Source organism: Cricetulus griseus, chromosome 5 (assembly GCF_003668045.3).
Source record: "Cricetulus griseus strain 17A/GY chromosome 5, alternate assembly CriGri-PICRH-1.0, whole genome shotgun sequence".
Classification (NCBI taxonomy): domain Eukaryota; kingdom Metazoa; phylum Chordata; class Mammalia; order Rodentia; family Cricetidae; genus Cricetulus; species Cricetulus griseus.
The window spans coordinates 46,682,404-46,703,148 of NC_048598.1; the positions used below are offsets into that span (position 1 = coordinate 46,682,404).

Here is a 20,745-nt window from a genome sequence, read left to right on the forward strand (position 1 = left end):
GGAACAAAGGTAGGGCCTCCACACACATCTCCCAGTTCCAGTACTAAATATTAACAAGAATGCCCTTTGCCAGTAGCTTTTGATATGACCTCAGATATTTTTAATGATACATTACATTCCTTGGAAACTTATCACTTGTGAGTTTAACTAAAGAACTACATAAAGTTACAGCACATTTTTCAGTCTGTATTCTAGACTTTATGGGTATATCTGTTTTGATCATTCTCCTTGACAGAAATGTTCTGTTACTGTTCCGTCCATTACAGTAGACACTGATTATTAGGCTGCTGAGTTCAGTGAACATGTGGCTCACATGACTAGGAGGAGAAACAGAACTTGCTATGAAGAACAGTGGGCTTCACAACATAATTTTCCTACCAGCTGTAGCATCATTCGGTGTTCACATCAGATATGTAAATCAACACAGACCCCGTCAGATGTCTGCTGAGTCAAACACTGGGGGCAGGGTTCAGGTTTCTCATGAATGCTTTATTTTTGAGTGCCAAAAAAGGAGGAAATAGTATTTGGACTAAAAGCAGTCTGGATATGTTGTTGGTTGTTTTACTCTTTGGGGGGCCTGCCACCTAGCTCCTCAATAATTACACAGAGGCTTATTCTTTTTTATGAATACCTGGCCTTATCTTGGCTTATTTGTAGCCAGCTTTTAAGTTAACCCATCTACCTTTTGCCCCTGGGCTTTTATCTTTCTATATACTATGTATCTTTCTTTACCTCTTACTCCATTGCTTGTTGTGTAACTAGGGGGCTGACCCCTGGAGTCCTCCTCTCCTTCTCCTTTCATTCCCCAGTCTTTTCTTCCTAGATTTCTCCTATTTATTCTCTCTACCTGCCAGACCCACCTATTTCTCTCTCCTGCCTAAGTATTGGCTGTTAAGTTCTTTATTAGACCAATCATGTGTTTTAAGCAGACAAAGTAACTCAACTTCACAGAGTTAAGCAAATGCAACACATCTTTGCATCATTAAACAAATATTCCATAGCATAAACAAATTAACACATCTTCACCTAATATTCCACAACATGGATGTTAGTGCTAAGTCTCTTCTGATAACTGTGGATCTGAACAAATTGGATAACTGGCATGTCATAGTAGGTAATGGTGCATACTTTTTAGGGTGGATACAACAGTTCTACCCTGTCTCAAAAATAAATTGATCATTAGAACTGGGCAAGGTAGCTTAGCATGTAATCCTAGTACTGAAGAGATGGAGGCAGGGGACTAGAGAGATGGTTCAGTAGCTAAGAGCACGCCCTGCACTTGCAGAGGACCTGAGTTCATATCCCAGCACCTATATTGGGTGGTTCACAACTGTCAGTAACTCCAGGTCCAGGAGATCTGATGCATCTAGCCTCTGTAATCACTGCATCGCACACATACATATTAAAAATAAAGTATTTCAACAAAAGAGTCTGAGGTAGGAAGATCATTGGTTTGAGGGCAGTCTAAGCTACATAAGGAGTTTAAGATTAGCCTGGGCTACAATTATAGTGAGATCCTGTCACAATAAATAAATAAACAAGCAAGGGCTGGAGATGTATTTCCATTGGTAAAGTAGTTTACCATGTGTGAGGCCCTAGGCTCAGAACCCAGCACTGCATCATATTAGGTATAGTGATACAAACCTACAAACCTAGCATTTGAAAGGCAGAGGCACTAGGATCAGGGTCATACTCAGCTGTATACCAAGTTTGAGGCCTGGCTGGGCTAACTGAAATCTGTCTCAAGGAAAGTTTATCAAAACAAAGCCATTAAAATATTTTCTTTCATATAATTATGTATGTATTTGCTTTCCCCTCTATTTTCTGTACAGAAAATGAATATTCCTGCTAAATTGATTGTTTGTGGGATGACATCAAATGGTTTTACCATCGCAGACCCAGATGATAGAGGCATGTTGGATATGTGTGGCTTTGATACTTCGGCTCTGGATGTGATTCGAAATTTCACATTGGATGTCATTTAACCATAAGTACCAGAACGGCCTGAGGGGTCCACTGCTGCAGTGGACTTCACGAAAATCCACAGCTACTTCCCAGCTAAATGCAGTAGTAAAAAGCGTCGTCAGTGTGTGCATGATGGAAGCAGACTTTGCCAAGAGCAGGGAAAGAGGAAAGGAAGGAAAAGCATGTTGAGCCAAAGGTGCATGTACTCAGCTAGCTCTTGAGAAGTCTTCAGGATGCTGTAGCTTTCTCATAGAGAACTTCTTTTACTCGACACTGTAAAATAGAAGTGTTTTACTCCGGTGAATCACACATTTCTACTCAAAGCAGGTGAGATCTAAACGTGTAAGTAGCCTCACATGTCACTTGTTTAAGAAGTGCTTGTTTTCTTAAAGGTTTTCATCGGAACAAGGACAGTTTTTCATAATGTTCAAATCCTCTGAAGTGCACTAGACCATGTGACTGTGATGGAAATGAACCTCATGAGGTAAATTTTTATACCAAGGGTTTTTTTAAAAAACAAAAACAAAAAACTAAAGACACTTGGTAAAACTAAATTATGAATGAGTTTTACAAATTCAGAGTTTTCTAAGATCATATTAACAGCAGCTTTCTTAATCAATGAAAAATGTGTTTTATTTATACTTGTTAAAATCTACTACCATTTGGCCAAAACAACATGGGAAATCCCTAAGGGACTTGTTGAGTTTGAGTAGACTGAGGAATTTGCTTTGTATTCTTGTATTTACTGCCCCAAGTGAAGACATACTTAGTGATTCCCTCTGAGCAACAACAGTGTACATGTACTTAATGCTTTCCTGTTTTCATATTCATAATGAAAACAAAGTGTTTCGTATATTTAAGTCCCCCCTTTTATAATCCTGCTAGTATAACAATTAAAATCTCAACTGTAAAAACATAGTTTTTCCCATACCCCTAAAATACCTTTAACTATTTTTTATATTTTTCTAATAATTAAGTTTATCTGTGATCTTTTATATTTTTGCCCCCTATTCATCTTGTGTCTAATTTCTTCTTTAATAGAAATATAGAAAGTATAGAAGTAATAAAGCAAGCTAGATCCTTCAAGTTCAAAAGCAATTTTTAGAGTACCCAACTATCAACCATGTTTTGTACAAATTAAACTTCTTTTTCACCATACTAACATACATTTTTTTTCTTGAGCAGTCACATTATTTCGTTGGGAGGTTTAGCATGAAAATGGCCTATAGAAAGGCTAGTAGCTTTTCTCCTGATTTTATAATGGTATCTAAGGTAGTTTATACTAAAACTTTAATTTTTTATAGATTCCTTAAATATTAAAGGTTTACTGGGGGCTTATAAAGCCTTCTCTCTTTATATGAAAGGTCAGAAACTAGAAAGTATAGGTTGCATAACCTTATATGTGTTTCGGGGGTGAAGTTTTTACCTGGGGAGGAAAGGGTCTTTGCTATTGTGAAGATTTATATACATATTTTCTTCTCTTTCCTAAGAAAATAAGGCTGTGAAAATAAAAAAAAATGTTCCCTTCAGATAGGTTTCAAGTATTAATAAGGTTTGGTATGTAGCTATTCTTTCAGGAAAATAACAATTTGGTGTTATTAGCAAAGGTAGTGTCACCTCCCACTCCAAACACCATTGCTTCTGCTGCTATTCTGGCTTTAACCTCCATCACGTGGAATTTCACATCTTTACTTCTGATACACTAATATTTCATATTCAAATTTAATTTAAGGTTAAAAACCCTAAAAATTACATGAGAGCTATTTATTGACTTCATTAAACCCAGGATCTAAGTTTTAATATGATCTAACTATTATGAAATGTTATGTGGAGTGTTATACAAATGTTTATTTCTTTTACTTCTGAGCTATTTAGATAGTACTTTTAAGCAAGCAGAATATATCTAGGAGAGAATATTTAATCCGTCAGGGAAATCAGATTAGAGGTGGCCCTTCAACAGTATTTAAGTAGGCCTAATTAAATAGGTTAAGATTGAGACAGAAACCAAGTGTGGTGGCACAAGCCTTATTTCCTTCTCAAATCACAAAGCTTCAGAGTGAAAAGAAACTTTAGATGATTTTTTTTTTTTTTTTTTTTTTTTGAGACAGGGACTCTCTGTGTAACAGCCTTGGCCGTCCTGAAACTCACTCTGTAGACCAGGCTGGCCTCAGACACAGAGATTCTCCTGCCTCTGCCTCCAAAATGCTGGGGTTAAAGGCATGGGCCACCATGCTTACCATAAGGCTAGATGGTTTTGGAGAGGGGTGGCCTAGAAGGCTTGGTCTCTCTAGTTACCATTCTCACTTTTCCTTTCTCATACATAGGAGCATGTTGATTTAGTAAGAAGTATGGTAGAATTATGCAAACTTTTACCTTATTTAGACATTAGGAATTGATGATATGCATGATTGCTTTAGGAAATTGTGAACAACTCTCAAACGCAATTTTGTCTTAATAGCCTATGTTGCTATGTAATATAGCCCCATAGAAAGGCTTTACCTCATTAAGCATAGGATATACTCAAGTGGTAAACAAGTTTTATTTTCCAAATTACCACTAGGGTTACTCTTAAGTAAATGGTATGGAAAATACAGCTTTTAAAAAACAATCTTAAGAAAAGTAAACTTTATTTCCTAGATACTATGTAAATATTTCCAGGATTTAGTTGTTATTAGTAAAACAAACGATAATCTTTTCATCTCACCTTTTTTTTTTTTTTACTAGTAGAAATTCCAGTTATTAACACTATTACTTAGTAACTGTTTTAAGAGTGTTAGGAAGAATATGCTAGTGGGTAAAACATACTTCACCCTTTGGAGGTTCTTCCTTTCTTTCATGTGCTGTGTCATTACAGATCAGTTTAACATATGTGGTAAAATTTTGCTCTCCTACAAATTAGCATATCTTAGTCTTAGATCATAGAAGAACCAGTAGCTTAATATTTATCTAAAATTGAAACAGAAAGGAGACCTTTCAATACAAGATGTCACTGTTCTCTGATTAGAGAAAGAAGAAATATACTCCAAGACAGAACAAGAGCAAAGCTCAGAATCAAAATGACACCATGCTGTTAATAACAAGCACTGGCTTATATTAACCTGTTTAGATAACAAGTCTACAACTGACAAAATACCATTCGGTAGGTTGTTTCTCACTTTTCTAGACTTTGCAAAAAAAAAAAATCATAGCAATGTAAATTTGAGAATATAATGATTTAAGAACCATCTTCAGGATGCAGAGGTCATGAGGGAGCAGAAAGGTTGAGTCAGGTGAAGAATAGAAGAAAGGGTATGTGATAGGTAGGATTTTAGTTGGGGGGTAGGGGAGGAAGGAAGGAAGAAGGGAACTGGGATTGTCATGTAAATCAATCTTGTTTCTAATTCAAGTAAAAAAAAACAATAAAAAAAAAAAAGAATCATCTTCAGAAGCACAGTAAAGGTACATCTAAGCAGGAAATGAAGGCTGAATCATTGTAAGTTCTTGGAGTTATTTTCTTGTGACCTAAAGATATTGTCCCAGGGCCGGCAAGATGTCTTGGTAAAGACACTTGCCACCAAGCCTGACAAATTGCGCTCAGTTCCTGGACCCCCACATGGTAGGAGGAGAAGAACAATTCCTGCAAGTTGTCCTCTGATCACATGTATGCCATGGCATTTGTGTATGTGTATGTGTGTGTAAAAGTGGAAAAAATGAAAGATACTGCAACAGAATTGGTGACTGTGTGGTGGTGCTGAAAAATCTGGTCTTAAATTAGGTTGGTTTTGTTAAGGTACAAATTGTCCTCTTGGAGAAATGTCATATAGCCAGAAGGAAGGGTCAGAAAAGGTGATAGGTTCTTCAGTGAAATGAGCCAATATTAACTCTGAATTTACTGTGTTTTCCTGATACTTGTCCCCTAGTCTCTTGTTTCTTGGAAAATTATTTCACGACCAGTTTTCTCCATTGTAAGTCATCTCACATTTTTGTCTTTTTTCCAGTTTGATCCAATTGGGTAATAAATTGCATGACCAGAAAGACATCCCCATTCAAGTTTGGGAGTAAATCTCTTGCAGATTGTTTTTCATTTTATGTAAATGTAAGAGCATATTTTTCAGGGTTGGAGAGATAGCTCAGTGGTTAAGAGCGCTGGCTACTCTTCCAGAGGTCCTGAGTACAATTCCCAGCACCCACGTGGTGGCTCACAACTATCTGTGGTGGGATTTGATGCCGTCTTCTGCCATAAAGGCATACATGCAGATAGAGCAAAAAATAATAAATAAATCTTTTTTTTTTTTAAGACATTTTTCAGGGTTAGAGAGATGGCTCAGTGGTTAAGAGCACTAACTATTCTTACAGAGGACCCAGGTTTAATTCCCAGCACCCACGTGGTGGCTCACAACTATCTGTGGTGGGATCTGATGCCGTCTTCTGCCATAAAGGCATACATGCAGATAGAGCAAAAAATAATAAATAAATCTTTTTTTTTTTTTAAGACATTTTTCAGGGTTAGAGAGATGGCTCAGTGGTTAAGAGCACTAACTATTCTTACAGAGGACCCAGGTTTAATTTCCAGCACCCACGTGGCTATTCACAATTGTCTGTAACTCCAGCTTTGGGGAATCTTATACCATTATTCAGACATACATAGAGGCAAAACACCAATGCACATGAAAAATAAAAATAAACACTACTAATAAAGTATCTTTCCAAATTACTAAAGTAATGCCTGGATTAATACATCCCTTCTCCAGATCAAGGGAGTTGATACCTTTAGAGGTATTCCAAAAATGTTATGGCCATTCAGTAAGATCAGTTACTCAGGATCTGTTTATAATTATTGATAAGCATTGAAAAGGGAAGTGTTATACTATATAAGCAATTTGATAATTGACAAAAATTTCAGAAAGTGACACCTACATCCTCTTAGTCCCATCATTATAGACTCCAAGTTTACAAAATCTCAACTGAGTGCCCATGCACACATACACATACACTGAGCTTATACTATGAAAAGCCTTACAATGACTTATATTGGCATTCAGTATCTCTCTAATTGGTAATTATTTGCATTCTTGAAAAAAAATCACTGTGAACTTTAAAGTTAACTCTAAAATATTTTTCATATAAAAAACTAGTAATATATCTAAGTGTACTGTCTGAGTAAAATTGTAACAAATGACACACTTTCCCTGAATCCTAAAAATAAGATATATTAGAAAAGTGGAAAGGAAGATGTGCAAGATTCTATTCCTGGATTGTGATTATTTCCAGTGAGCATTTGTAAATATAATGAAGATATCAAAAGCTATTTCTGATCCCAGAGATATTTTTGCCTTTCTGTTTTATTTATCCCTGCCCTTGTGAACACAAGTGAATTTTAATTTTAAAATGTTTGAAGTTCTGTACCTTCTATAAGTTAACAGAATCTAGATTTGAAAAAAGAGAAACTAAATTATCTTCATTTCTGCTAGTTTCACTTTACTGTATATGTGGATTATTTAAAGTAATGGGTTAACAGAAATGAGTGGATTACCATCCTGACTACCTGTAAGTGGTAAATTATATTAGTAAAAACCATTGGATTGAAACTTGTGTCTGAGTGACTGCTTAGGCTTTATTTGAAGTGTAAATTTGAATCCCATTATGACTGAATTAGATTTTAAACTAGATAATGAATGAATACTAATAAACAGTTCTTGTTGCACTGTTCTGAATACAGACTATATATTTGGTACTGTTGGCCAAATAGCTTTTGTAATTTATTTGAGTTATAATTTCATATTAGAAACTTAATAATGAAGAATTCTCCAAAGGAATAAGATGTATGCAGTTGTATTTAAAAAGAACTGCAGCAGGAGTGTTACAGTCTGTTTCTAAACTATCCATTTCCATCATTGGCTAATTGATGGATCTTTCAGGAATCCAGAATAATGTCTGCATGAAATAAATTACAGTTACATAAGAGCCTTAAACTGGACAAAAGGACTCTTTTGACTGCCTTAAAATGTGACTAGCTCTCCTTTCCAGACATGCTAGTTTCTTTAGGGTCTGTTATTTAAGTAATGCCTTACTAGTGTCCTAATGCTTCTAAAGAGTAGAACTTACAGGGTCTTCTAGAGCTTTTAATTTTACATAATGAATGGAAATTTAACTGTTAGGTATTAAACCTGTTTGTACATTAGTAATTTAAACATGAAAGGAATAATCCGCCTATGCTGATGTGTGATAAATACATGACTGCAACATTAGTATATTTGTGGTTAAGGTTTTTTTGGTTGTTTTGTATAACCAGTTATACAGAAACAGGACTTCATGACCATAACATGACCTCGAAGGACCATGTTGCATATTTAACACTGAATGAAAAGTAGTTGTATAAAAGTACAGTTGTATAGTTCCAAACGAACTGCTTTTTAAGGGAAATTTTTGGGGCAAAAGACAAATATTTTGGTTCAAGCCTATGAGCAAACTCATTTAGAGGAATGAATATAATATTAAATCATTGACTCTTGCAATAAAAATATCAGTCCAGTGACTTGTTTCATTGAGTTCACATTTTGTGTTCACTTTGCCTTTAAAAGCAGGGATATCTTAATGAAACTGAAAGAGTGCTTTAAATTGCCATGCTGGTGCTTAAAGATATATTAAGCTTGATTTATAACTAGCTTATATTCCAAGGAAAGGAGCCTGGAGAGGGCAAACAGGCCTTTCTTAGGACTTGTGATTAACTGAAGCTGTCATGTCTTCCAAGTTTGCAATGTAAATAATGTGTAACAATGTAATGTTGCTGTTTTCTAATGAGGAATGGACAAATGCTTCTTTTTATTACATTTATTTCACGATAAAAGTTTTCACCAGTACTTGACTTTTCAAACCGAGCAAAATAACCTATTGCATACAAGTTGATTATCTCTTACATGAGATGCTTGGGGCCACAAGTATTTCAAGATTCTTTTTTCAAATATTGGAATTATTTGCATATGTATACTTTAATACCTGGGACATTCTGTGTGAACCTCATATATGTTATATGAAAACAAATTTGTCTTAATGAAATTGCATTTGACTGTGACTTGTCAATTGGTATGATATGGAACTCTCCATGTGGCATTATGTTAGCACTCTCAAGTTTTCGATTCTGAAGCTTTTTAAAACTTTGGATTTTCACATTAAGGATGTTTAAATAAGTCATTTCAGGTGTGGAGTGAGTGGGCACTACATGAATTGTTTGTCACTGGTTTATTGTAGAATTTGATAGGTGTACCAAATAAATTTTATGCATATCAAATAACTTCTTTCACCTCTTAACATCTGTTGATAAGTAGAGTCCTGGTTTGCAAATTAATTCCTTTTGATGTAATGCTAGACCCCAAGATGTAATCTTTTTTTTTAAGTCATTGAGAATAAAATTCATTACACTTGTTAGGTAAGCACTGGAAGAGTGCATTTCTTTTTAAAATAAAATTATAAATGATAAGACACCCTGTTATCTTTGTTGTTTTTGAGCCTTATATACCTTGTCTAAGAACAGTTATTTTAACATATGACCCTAACCAAGAGTTAAGTTCCACTCATGCTCTGTTTTCCACAAGCCTAGGAAGGATTAACTAAACCTTCTTAAGGATTAGTTGTGTAGTTCTGTGTTAAGACACCTGCCTCATGTTCAGGCCCTGGGTCAGAGTCAGATTACCACAAAAAAGTTCTTCAAAGCCAAGTACCATAGTATCACCTGGTCAGTATAGCTGTGCATTTAAGTAAACTGCCTCTGGCCCTAAATATGATTAATAGAAGCAACAATGACAATTGTTCCCTTTCTCATGCATAGCAGACTTCCTCTACTCTCTACCATGAGTTTTATACACAGCAAAAATATAAAATTTCTTATGATATAATGTAAAATAAAGGAATAAAAATATGCCATTTTCTTTTCCTATCAACATTAAAGCCTAAATGAACTCTCAGGGGAGAAAAGTCTACTTCTGACTTGTCAAGGTATCAAATGCTTGAGGTCCATGTAGGGAGCATTGCTGACAGCAAGCCACTTCTTCAAAACTTCTTGATGCCTTAGTCTGTCTCGACCAGAGAGTTGAAGCACTCACTCTGGAAGTCCATGTCATCCTACCTCTGAGAAAGACTCAGCATTTGATAATCTGTCCAACTTGACTGTGGGAATCTACTAGGAAATGCATTATTTCATAGGCACTTAAAATATTGTTGACCAGAGGCTAGAAACATGACCAGGTTAGTAAAGTATTAAAAATATCTTCAACTCTTTTAAAAATAAAACTTCTTAAAAGGTTAATTCTTGTTTGCTAAGTTGCTCTGAAATGAATTCAGTTTGAACAGTGTGTTCCTCATCAGACTATAGTAAGATAACATCAAAGTGACTTTAGGGGCTCTCTCCTCCATCTGTACTGCCAAAACAAAATGCCAGAGACTAAGTAATTTATGAAGAAGAGATTTACTGGTTATAGTTCATAGGTTGGGAAGCTTGAGGTTAAGGCACAAGCATCTAGTGAGGAGTTTCTTGCTACATTGTACACTGCAGAGGAAGGAAGAGCAAAAGTACAGGCATATGAGAGGTAATGGGGCCAAACATACTAAGAACCACCTTCTATGACAACTACCTAGATCTTTAATGTAGCACTACCTATACCATCCATAGTCCGTAAGGTTAAGATATCTTTATTCAGATAAACACCAGCCAAACGCAAGCCAGAGCGTGCCAGGGACAGCAAGGCAGGCAGGCCAGAGAGAAAGGGCTCCCATGTGCCTTGCAGCCCCTTAAAAACCTATCATCCTGACCTCACCTTGACCATGCCCTGACACCCACCTTGGTCAGGCACACCTGTGGCTAGCCCTTAGGAGGCATGGTTACAGTGTCTCCCTATACTAACCCATCTGCCCTCATGATTAGCCACTTTTTAAAGGCCTCCTCTTACCATATCTTGCCATAGCATGTCTTTCCAACACATGAAGTCTGTGATGAGGAACATTCGAACCATAGCAAGGACCTTCAGTCTAAACTCCAACATTAGAACACCTGGTTCCCTTAAACATTTCCAGGCTGAGCATGGTGGCTCAGCATTTAATCCAAGCTTGGGAAACAGGGAGGAGGACTGATGTGAGTTTAAGGCCAGCTTGCGCAACAGACCAACCCTGTCTCCAAAAATTAAAAAAAAAAAAAGTTCCACTAGCTGTTACAAATTCTGAAAGGAGGAACATTCTAACTGACACCATGACTAAATACCTTTCTCTTTTTTTTTTTTTTTTTTTTTTTTTTTTTTTTTTTTTTTGGTTTTTCAAGACAGGGTTTCTCTGTGTAGCTTTGGAGCCTATCCTGGCACTCGCTCTGGAGACCAGGTTGGCCTCAAACTCACAGAGACCTGCCTGCCTCTGCCTCCCGAGTGCTGGGATTAAAGGCATGCGCCACCAATGCCCGGCTTCTAAATACCTTTCTGAACTGTTCAAGAAGTTCATCCTTGAGATATTGAAACCTTTTGCCTTCTGCCAATAAACCTGTTTTCTTATCCCTGTAACTATAAAGTCATTAGCAGTTTGGTTTCCCAACTATAAACTTCATTCCATCCTACATACTTAATATGTTTCTGATGATCTAGAACTTAACACAAAAGGGTTATCATGACATAATATCCCAACTTACTGCATATCTACACCACATTAAACCTTAGAGAAATCACCATCAGTCCTCAGTCCAGAAATTTAGTGAATGTAAGTTAATTCCCTAATACTAAAGGGAGTAAGACTCTCAAGTACTTACTTCCTCTTCACTGTAAAATCCATGAATAAATCCCTGATAAACATTCTTTACTTGTGATGTAACTCCACCCCTTGAGTTTTACAGACCATCTCAAGCTCAAAAACTGGCAAGGAGGAAGACAGGTCTACGGCAATTTATTGTTCATTATTTTAAACGATTAGAAAGTGGGGTTGCAATAACTAACATTTTACTGGTCGAGGTGACTATCCACGTCATTCAACTTCTTTCCTCCTGCTTTTGTTTAAATTACATTGACGAACCAGTGGCAGCAATTTCCCTTCTTTGTGAAGCCTGTGAGTGTCAGTTGCACCTCCGATGAAGGTTCCATTGACAAATATTCTTGGAACCTGTTGAATGAGCAAAAGTTAAATGAGGCCTAATTGTAAGGGTCAGAACTAGTCCAACTTTGGAGAGAAATAAGGAAAAGTAACGTGACCAAAATTGCAATGGTAAAAGAGGTAGCGTTCAAATCCAAGATAATCTGATTCTAAAGCCCTTCCTCCTACACACCACACTAATATTAAAAGACAAAATGAGGCAGGCCCTATGAGGTTCAGCAGGGTCTGCCTGCCCTTCAGAGGCTTGTGTCAGAAAAGTTTTCCTTTTGTCTGCCTCTTTCCTTAGACCAGATCATAAGTACACTTTTTTTCTGATACTTTGGGCTTCCCTACTTTCTCTACAGCCTCCTTTCCCCACCATATGGCTGCTTGTCTCCCATGTGTCTGACCTCTGTGCTGAGTTAAACACCATGGCTTTGTTTCCTTTCCTCCACCATTCTCCTTCAGGCAACTACTGAGGTTTTCAGCACACCTGACCCAGGAGTTTTTCTTTTAAACTGTAATAAAACTGTCCTTGAACAGAAGAGAGGAAGGGAGGGAGGGAGGGAGGGAGGGAAGGCGGGCTAGGTATATGTAGTTTCTACTTGTTTACCAGTGTATCCTACAAACCTTTAAAGAAGGAAAGTGGCAACAATGGATATTTTTCTGACTATTCATATTATGAAAAAATATACAAACTTCCAGAGGCTAGAACAATGAGCACTAAACAGGGCTGGGGACTGATCCTTGTCTGTACTGTCCAGGAGGGGAAGAATAATTTTACCTTGCAAAGACCTCCAAAAGGACCTTAAAATTCCACAGACAAGCACACATGACACCATTAGCTATTTCATCCATACCCCCCTCACACACACACACACTCACAGAGAGAGAGAGAGAGAGAGAGAGAGAGAGAGAGAGAGAGAGAGAGAGAAAGTAAACACAAAAAGTAAAATGAACTATGCTGTTTCCTATTCTATGAGCCTGGTTTCTTTAAGATCTGCCATTTCTTTATCAATGTGAGATCCACAGAAATGCCAGGTTTCCTTTTTCTACCAGGAAAGGCTAGTGTCCAAGGACTGGCATGTCACCAGCTCATCACCAGGGGCATCAGGGCTGAAGGTACACTCACAGTTCTTTCTCCAGTCATCTTGTGAAGAGCATCTTGAAACTGGCTACCATATTCCAGCATATCCAATTCTACAACTTTACAGTTGACATTCATGTCATGGAAGATCTTTTTAGCCATTGAACAGTAAGAACAGGATGTTTTTGAGAAAATCACCACACAATTGTTAGAAATTGTTTCCTAAAATTAAAAATAAATACAACATTCTCAGTATTACCTTTTGGAATGAAATCAAAATTAGGGGAAGGAGTGTAATGTTGGAGTATAGAGCACAACTACAACTATTCTCTCCAAGTTCCTACCATCTGTCTGTGGTATCTACAGACTGAGGATGTAGTTCATTTCTAAAGCTGCCCATTAGAAACAAAAAAGTATCAAAGCAGTGCCCGAGAGTAGTATCAAGAACAAATAGCACTGATAGCCAATTCTTACACTGCAAACACTCCTGTATATTCTTGACATCATGGAGTCATTTCAACTTCACTGTAATCTTAACATGGGTCCATCCTATATTATTTAAACTTCACAGATGAAACTGAAGCACAGGGGGAGATAAGTAATTTACCTGCTGTCCTTGACTAGTAAGTAGATATGAGTCCAGGTAAATCCAGCCCTATAGTCCAGGTACTTAATCTCTACTGTACTTCTCAAATGTTTTAAGAGGTGTTCAGAAGGCATTACTCCATAACACTAATGACTTTCAGTTGCAAGGAAACTGTGTCATTGCTCCTGAAAATGCTATCATGGGATATGGATAAGAGCTAACTCCCCCCAACCCCTCACCACCCATCCCCCATTTTCATACAGTAAGAGCTATCAAGGTAAACTATACTTTACAGCTGATCCTAGAAAACCCACTTCCAGAAAAGCTTGTTTGGTGATTTGAAGCTGATGTCATAAGCAAGTTTTAAAATGACTCTGTGGTAGCAACCTGGTTGCAGTGTTCCCGGGGCCTTGACCACAATGCCCAGGCCTTGGCATATGTCTGCACAGCCTGGTAAGTTTTCTTATGTTCCTTGTTTCTAAATACTTGGATGTCCAAGTCCTTTAAATGAGTTGAGCAGACAACACTGGCATCCACATAGGTTTTCAATGGACAAGTCTGGCACCTGATCATCTGCCTCAGTGGTTCTTACATGGCACAGCATCATCAGTGACTTCAAGATGAAGACAGACAAAAGTGCTTCAGAACCTCTACTCACCCTAAGGGGTCAAAGGGACCTGGGTCACCCTGGATGTGGGCACACTGATCTAGTGTATGTTTTCTCCTGCTTACTAAATATTTAAAATTCTATCACAGGGAGACCAACCATACAAGATAGTATGCTACATTCATGAATCAGTCTTACAGATAACAAAACTAAGGTTGAGAGTTTCATTGTACCTTCCTCAAATTCCACATCCCACCCAAAGCTAGTAATCTTCCACCATGCAATTTAGGCTAGAGGCATGCTGCGAGTCTTGTTTAGCTTAAGAAATGAGCACACTGAGTTCTCCTATGGCACCAAAGCACTAATGAAGAGATTCCACAGCGACTGGACCTCAAGATGATGGTGCCTGGGGTTTCTCAAACACTCTTCACTTTCTCTCAAGCGCATCCTTACTAAATGTTTCATGGTGCTGTCTTTGTATTTTAAAATAGAGAAAGCCCCACATAAGACATTTCTCAAATTGGTTCCATATTCAGAAGATACTGAGGTCAGCTAAAACAAACTCAGATTCCCTATGTGTGTTGCTGGGGAGCAATGCCTAGGACATCACATATGCTACCACTGAGTCCAAAGCAGTAACAAAATATATACAGAAGATAGTGAGGAGGACAAAGGCCTCATGGGCTGGAAAAGAAGAAATATATATATATATTTATATTTATATTATTCCATATTTATATATGGAATTCTGGGGGGTTGTTTTTGTTTTCATTTTTGTTTAGAAAGAGGGATCTCAGATGTATCATCCAGAGGAGCCTTGAATTTTCTCTCACAAGTGCTAGGATAACAGTCAAATGATGCCACAGCCAGCTTAACACAAATTTTCTGAGGCAGAATTAATTAAGATAGGCAGTGAAAGAAAGAAGGGAACAAGAGAATACAGCCATGTTGAGTATCCCTAAGAGAATAATTGATGGAGTAATTATTACACAGTAGGTTCTGTGTTAGAGTAAAAAGCTGTTTGTTAAACGGCTGCCTATGCCAAAACCACATAATAACCCTGGCTCTGAACCTCGGACAAGTGGAATTAGAGCAGGAATAATTAAAAATTTAAAAAATAAAAACCTCAACCTCAAAGAATAAAGAATAAATCAATAAATTTCAGAAAAAGGAAGAAGGCAAGAGCACAGTTTTGCAAAGTTGCTTACTGTGGTGTGAAGTTGCTTCTGGAATAGGATGGTTTGACCATTACCAGTAGCTCAGAACACAAAATAGGACTTGGAAACTTTATTGTGAGGAACTTGCATTTGATGTATGTGGTCATCTACTCCCCCTCCTCAGTAATGGAAAGAACACCTTTGAAGCAGGGCAATAGCGCCTTTCAGGAGTGCATTTAAACAGAAGGTCTTAGTCTGTATGGGGAAGGCGTGTGCTACTGTTGCTGATACTGCTTCCTTACTTTGAGGCAGGGCACATCGCTCCAGTTAGCAAGGCTCTGAGGAGACACAACACAGGCTTCCTGACGACAGGCACTGCCTTCCACCAGGCTGGGCTAAGTTGCCAAAAATGACCATCAGGGATCCAGTAAGAAATCTTAGTCACTTAAGTAAATTTTATATTGCCTTTTTCATTTTAGAGATGTATTTGTCATAAAGGTTTAGAAACAATTTTTTTTTCTTTTTGCTTAGTAGTTGTTCATCATTAGCTCTGAACACTTGATTAAGATAAATTTATGGGGCCGGACGTTAGTGGTGAACGCCTTTAATCCCAGCACTTGGGAGGCAGAGGCAGGAAGATCTCTGTGAGTTCGAGGCCAGCTTAGTCTCCAGAGCGAGTGCCAGGATAGGCTCCAAAGCTACACAGAGAAACCTTGTCTCGAAAAACCAAAAAAAAAAAGAGGTTGTTTCATCAAGGCCTCATAGAACAGACCTGTCATCCCAGCTAGCTACACAGAAGTTGAGGCAACACTACAAGTTCAAGAGTAGCCTGAGTTGGAGCAGTTTACAGTTAGCCTAAGCAATTCAGGGAGACCTTCCCTCAAAAGAAAAAGTGAAAGATGAGCAGAAAGGCAGCTTGGTAGTAGAAATTTTTCTACCAGTTCAGGACAACCTAGATACAATCTCCAGGACTGTTAAAACAAAAAGTCAGGGGAAAGGCCTAGAGAGATGGCTCTGTAGGTAAGAGTGCTTCCTGCACAAGCATGAGGACCTGAGTTCACATCCCAGCATCCAGGTAAAAAGCTATCTGTGGTCACACACATACTGTAACCCCAGCACTGGGAGGTGAGGGGGAGAGGGAGGGCAGAGACAGAATTGTTGGGGCTCAATGATCACCAGCCTAACTCCAAGCTCAATGAAAGTGACTATCTCAAAGGAACAAGATGAATAACGACAGAACAGGACACTAGACTTCCCTCCTCTGGCCTCCACATGTATATAGGCATATGTTAGTGCAAACATATAAACCACACTCTCACACAAAAAAGAAACAATAAATAATAAGGCAGAAACTGTAACAAGAACAACAAAAATGACATAGGGCTTGTCTCAAGGATAATTTTGATAGGAATTTTTAAAATAAATATTAATTTAGTAATTTATTTTCTAAACTATGTCAAGTCTGAACTAGAGTAAATATATTAAATGTGTAAGACAGTCCTTCCTCCATTGCCCCCATCACTCACTTGGATCTGTTTCACAGGAGTAGCTGTTGACTTCCCCACAGATGAGGATGTGTTGTTTCCCATCCTAAAACAAAGGAAAAGACCAGCCAGTTAATGAGGTAACCCTGTATCACATGGGTTCCAGTGGAAGACAACCTTAAATACAAATACGTCCAAATACACGAAGCAGGAAAAGCTTTATCAGGACATAAAGTGCTTGTCTGCTAATGCCAACAGGACCCACGTGCTTACCTAAGTAGACTTTCAATAAATTTTGCCTGATAAAGCCAATGTCTAAAGTTCCTTGCAGTATAATTCCTAACTGAACTCATAATCACCAAATACCAGATACTCTACCCTAATGAAGGCCTGACCATGGACAATAAATAAAATGCATTTTGCATTTCTTCTGAAAGCATACAATTTGGAGGGGTGGGCGAAGACCTGGAGAGACGAGTCGGCAGTTAAGAGCACTTGTTGCTCTTGCAGAAGATCCAGGTTCCCTTGCCAGAACCCATATCAACCCAGCTCATAACCAACCACCTGTAAATCTAGCTTTAGATCTGATGCCCTCTTCTGGTCTCTTAATGCATGCACACATGTGGCATATTCTCACACAAACCCACATACATATAAATAAAGTAATAATTTTTTTTAAGTATACAAAAACTTCATGGACACTGTGAAGCAAAGAACCTACCAAGACTTGGGGGATAATGGTTTTCAACCACATGAAACATATAGTTCTCAATTCGCCAAGTAGGAAAAATAATCATACCCACTTAAAAGGGGGTTGTGAAGATTAAATGAGCTGGCTTACACAGAAAGCAAAACTGTATCTTACAGTAAATGCCAATAATACTTGATATGATTATTAGCTACTGATTATGAGGACTCTCATTACCTCAGCGTTTGTTATTCAAAACCTAGAGCTTAGAAAAAGAAGTATTTGAGTGAGCTGTGGTGGTATACACCTTTGATCCCAGCAATTGGTGGAGCTCTCTGCCTGGCTTACACCGTGAATTCCAGAACAGCCAGGACTATATAATGAGACCCTGTCTCAGATAGATAGACAGACAGACAGATAGATACAGACAGATGATAGACAGACAGGTAGACAGACAGACAGATAAATGATAGACAGGTAGATAGACAGATGGATGATAGGTAGGTAGATAGATATATAGATATAGGTAGGTAAGTAGGTAGGTAGGTAGGTAGGTAGGTAGGTAGGTAGGTAGGTGATCATTAAGTCTTTCCATTGGATCTAGAATCTTTTTCCCTCATTTTGCTCATTTTTCTTGATCAGCAAGCAAGGCCTGACAAGATTGTTGAAGCAAATTAGACATGATGTGAACTACTAATCTCTCAAAAATATCAGGAAGGCGGATGCTACGAAGGAGAACTGCTCAAATATGTAAGGATTAAGGGTAGGCTGAAGAATTCAAAAGTTCAAATGGTTTTTAATATCATTTGTGTTTGTTTGTTTTTTAAGACAGGGTTTCTCTGTGCAGCCCTGGCTGTCCTGGAACTCACTTTGTAGACCAGGCTGGCCTCGAACCCAAAGATCCACCAACCTCTGCCTCCACACATGGCTACAAATGTTTTTATTTTAAATATATTTTTGTTGTGGGATTTTTTGTTTGTTTTTGGTTTTTTGAGATAGGGTGTCTCTATGTAGACCAGGCTGACTTGGAACTCAAGAGATCCGCCTGTCTCTGCCACCATGCCCAGTTTAAAAAAAAAAATAAAGAAAAATAAAATCTCGCTTTGAGTTGGTGGGCTCACGCCTTTAATATCAGCACTCAGGAGGCAGAGGCAGACAGACCTCTGTGAGTTCGAGGCCAGCCTGGTCTACAGAGCCAGTTCCTGGACAACTCCAAAGCAATACAGAGAAACCCTGTCTCAAAAAAAAAAAAAAAAAAAAAAAGAAAGAAAGAAAGAGAAAAGAAAAAATCTCCTATGATGTTCCAGTCTGTTTTTTGAGTGAATTCCCATTAAATGGCCATTTCCAGTGTGTATTGCCCCTGGATGATGAGTTTCTGCTCTTCATGGTCATTCTGGAAAACTTCAGATAAGCCACAGCAAGCATCACATCTCATTGCAACAAAGATGACTTACAGACAGGAATCACTGCAACTAAATGTGCGTTTATCATTATTGTTCCTTGTTCCCCAAAAGATTAACAAGGAAACCACTGAAACAAAAGAACTTGTGTGCATATACCAGATACAGAGAAGGTAGGAGCAAGGGGGGAGGCTCGGAAGACTGTGCCCTACTTTGGAGGAGGCAGCTTTGAGAAACAAAACAAAACAAAAATCCGCTAGCTGAGTTTGTGAAGTCCAAAGCAGTAGGGAAAATAGATAGCCTTGGCCTGGAGGAGCGCTGGATGGCATCAATCCAGTCTATATGGATTGATGTTTTTACAAGTTTTTTTCCCCCCTCTCTAATCTAGCATTTATGTCCTCCTCAAACCTATGCAGAATTTACAGCGGATGAACTTTTTTTCTAAGAAAATGAGAGGGCCAAGGAGGCACATTCTAAAACAATGACCCCCTTCGCTGCCAAAGAAAAAGTTCCAAAAGGACACCCCTATCTTTCTTGAGGCAGCTCCATCAATTTCTAGTTGAGCTTTCCTATTTTTTCTTTAAATTAGAAACAATCTTATTTTACATATCAATCCCAGTTCCCTCTCCCTCCCATCCTCCCATGCCCCCCACTAACCCAACATTCCAACCCCCTTCTGCTCCCCAGGGAGGGTGAGGCCTTCCATAGGGGATCATCAAAGTCTGTCACATCATTTGGGGCAGCGCCTAGGCCCTACTAGTAAATGAACGAACAAGACTTCACATCCACCTTGGTAAAGCGCCACTAACTACTCATACTCCATTTAAGGATCACCTACTAAGAGGTGGTAAATGGACAAAGCGGGATATACCCCGCCGTATCCAATGGGAAACAGTTCTAAGGACCCATCAACGACTTAATGTCACGTGATTGGCGCTTTCAGAAGGGAAGTCTCTGGAAGACAGAGGAGAAATAGATGTGCTAGTGGATGTCTTGACTGCCGCCTAGGCCACAGCTGTTGTGTCAGCCCAGAGTATGTCAAGTGGGGAAGTCAACGCACAACACTCTCATCAAGCCAGAAACCACATCTACAGGATGCCTGAGTTATACTAGCTGCAAAGCCATGGCCATTTAGAAGCAACAATCATGCTCACTTCCTGCGACAGGACAGCCAAGGCTTAGCATTAAAATAAGAGCGACTGGCTTAATAAGTTCCCACAGCAGGGGATACGGTTTTTTTTTCAGCGTCACCCAGGTCTACACTGCGCTAAAAACCACTGGTATTTGTCCCCCAAACCCGGCTCGGGCTCCCGGCTCGGGCTCCTGACACTACCGCAGGGTCGGTCCCACAGGCCACGCAGGCCCGGCCCGCTGCGTACCCCGAGCCCGCAGCTCCAGCGGCGCTGCGTCGCCAAGCCAAACTGCTCCCGCTCGCCACCAGCAGCCTCTCCGCCGAAACCGCGCTGCGCCAGGACATGGCCAAGCGTCCCGGCAGCCGCGGGAGAGCAGCGGGCGAGCGCGACCACGATGCCGGGAGCCCGCCCCTCCGGCGGCCTCGCCACGCCCCGCATGGCTGCCCTCGCCACCGCCGGGCTCGGGGTACCGCCGTGCGTCCCCGCTTCCCGCCTCCCCGCGCGCCCCCGGGCCCGCGCGCCCCCGAGCCAGCTGGTTCACATCCTCGGCGGAAGAGCGAG

At 39.2% G+C, this 20,745-nt stretch overlaps 2 protein-coding genes across 3 annotated transcripts in view; one reads left to right on the top strand and one right to left on the bottom strand.

Annotated features, from left to right (window-relative positions):
• The window catches only part of Ro60 (Ro60, Y RNA binding protein), a 22,085-nt gene extending 16,293 nt beyond the window's left edge, over window positions 1-5,792 (top strand). The window contains exon 9 of the mRNA XM_027417422.2: window positions 1,833-5,792. Within this exon, the coding sequence (XP_027273223.1) occupies window positions 1,833-1,985 (153 nt within the window). The 3' untranslated portion in view covers window positions 1,986-5,792. The remainder of the gene's footprint in view (window positions 1-1,832) is intronic.
• Glrx2 (glutaredoxin 2) lies at window positions 2,088-20,608 on the bottom strand. 2 transcript variants are annotated; one of them, XM_027417427.2, is made up of 5 exons: window positions 20,431-20,608; window positions 17,006-17,069; window positions 13,175-13,351; window positions 11,910-12,072; window positions 2,088-2,238 (listed from the first exon to the last, which is right to left on the bottom strand). In XM_027417427.2, the coding sequence occupies exons 1-4, from the start codon at window positions 20,526-20,528 to the stop codon at window positions 11,938-11,940; spliced, it is 474 nt and encodes a 157-aa protein (XP_027273228.1). In that variant the 5' UTR covers window positions 20,529-20,608; the 3' UTR covers window positions 2,088-2,238; window positions 11,910-11,937. The 2 variants fall into 2 exon arrangements, with proteins under 2 accessions (XP_027273228.1, XP_027273229.1); XM_027417428.2 differs by lacking the exon at window positions 2,088-2,238 and adding an exon at window positions 10,387-10,486.
• Between the last annotated feature and the right edge of the window lie 137 nt (window positions 20,609-20,745).

Coding starts and splice junctions, on each gene's coding strand:
- Glrx2 (XM_027417427.2), bottom strand. CDS start 20,528: ATGTCCTGGCGCAGCGCGGTTTCGGCGGAGAGGCTGCTGGTGGCGAGC. Junction 17,070..20,430: donor GCTGGAGCTGCGGGCTCGGG/GTACGCAGCGGG, acceptor CCTTTGTTTTAG/GATGGGAAACAACACATCCT. Junction 12,073..13,174: donor AGATGACTGGAGAAAGAACT/GTGAGTGTACCT, acceptor CTCATTCAACAG/GTTCCAAGAATATTTGTCAA.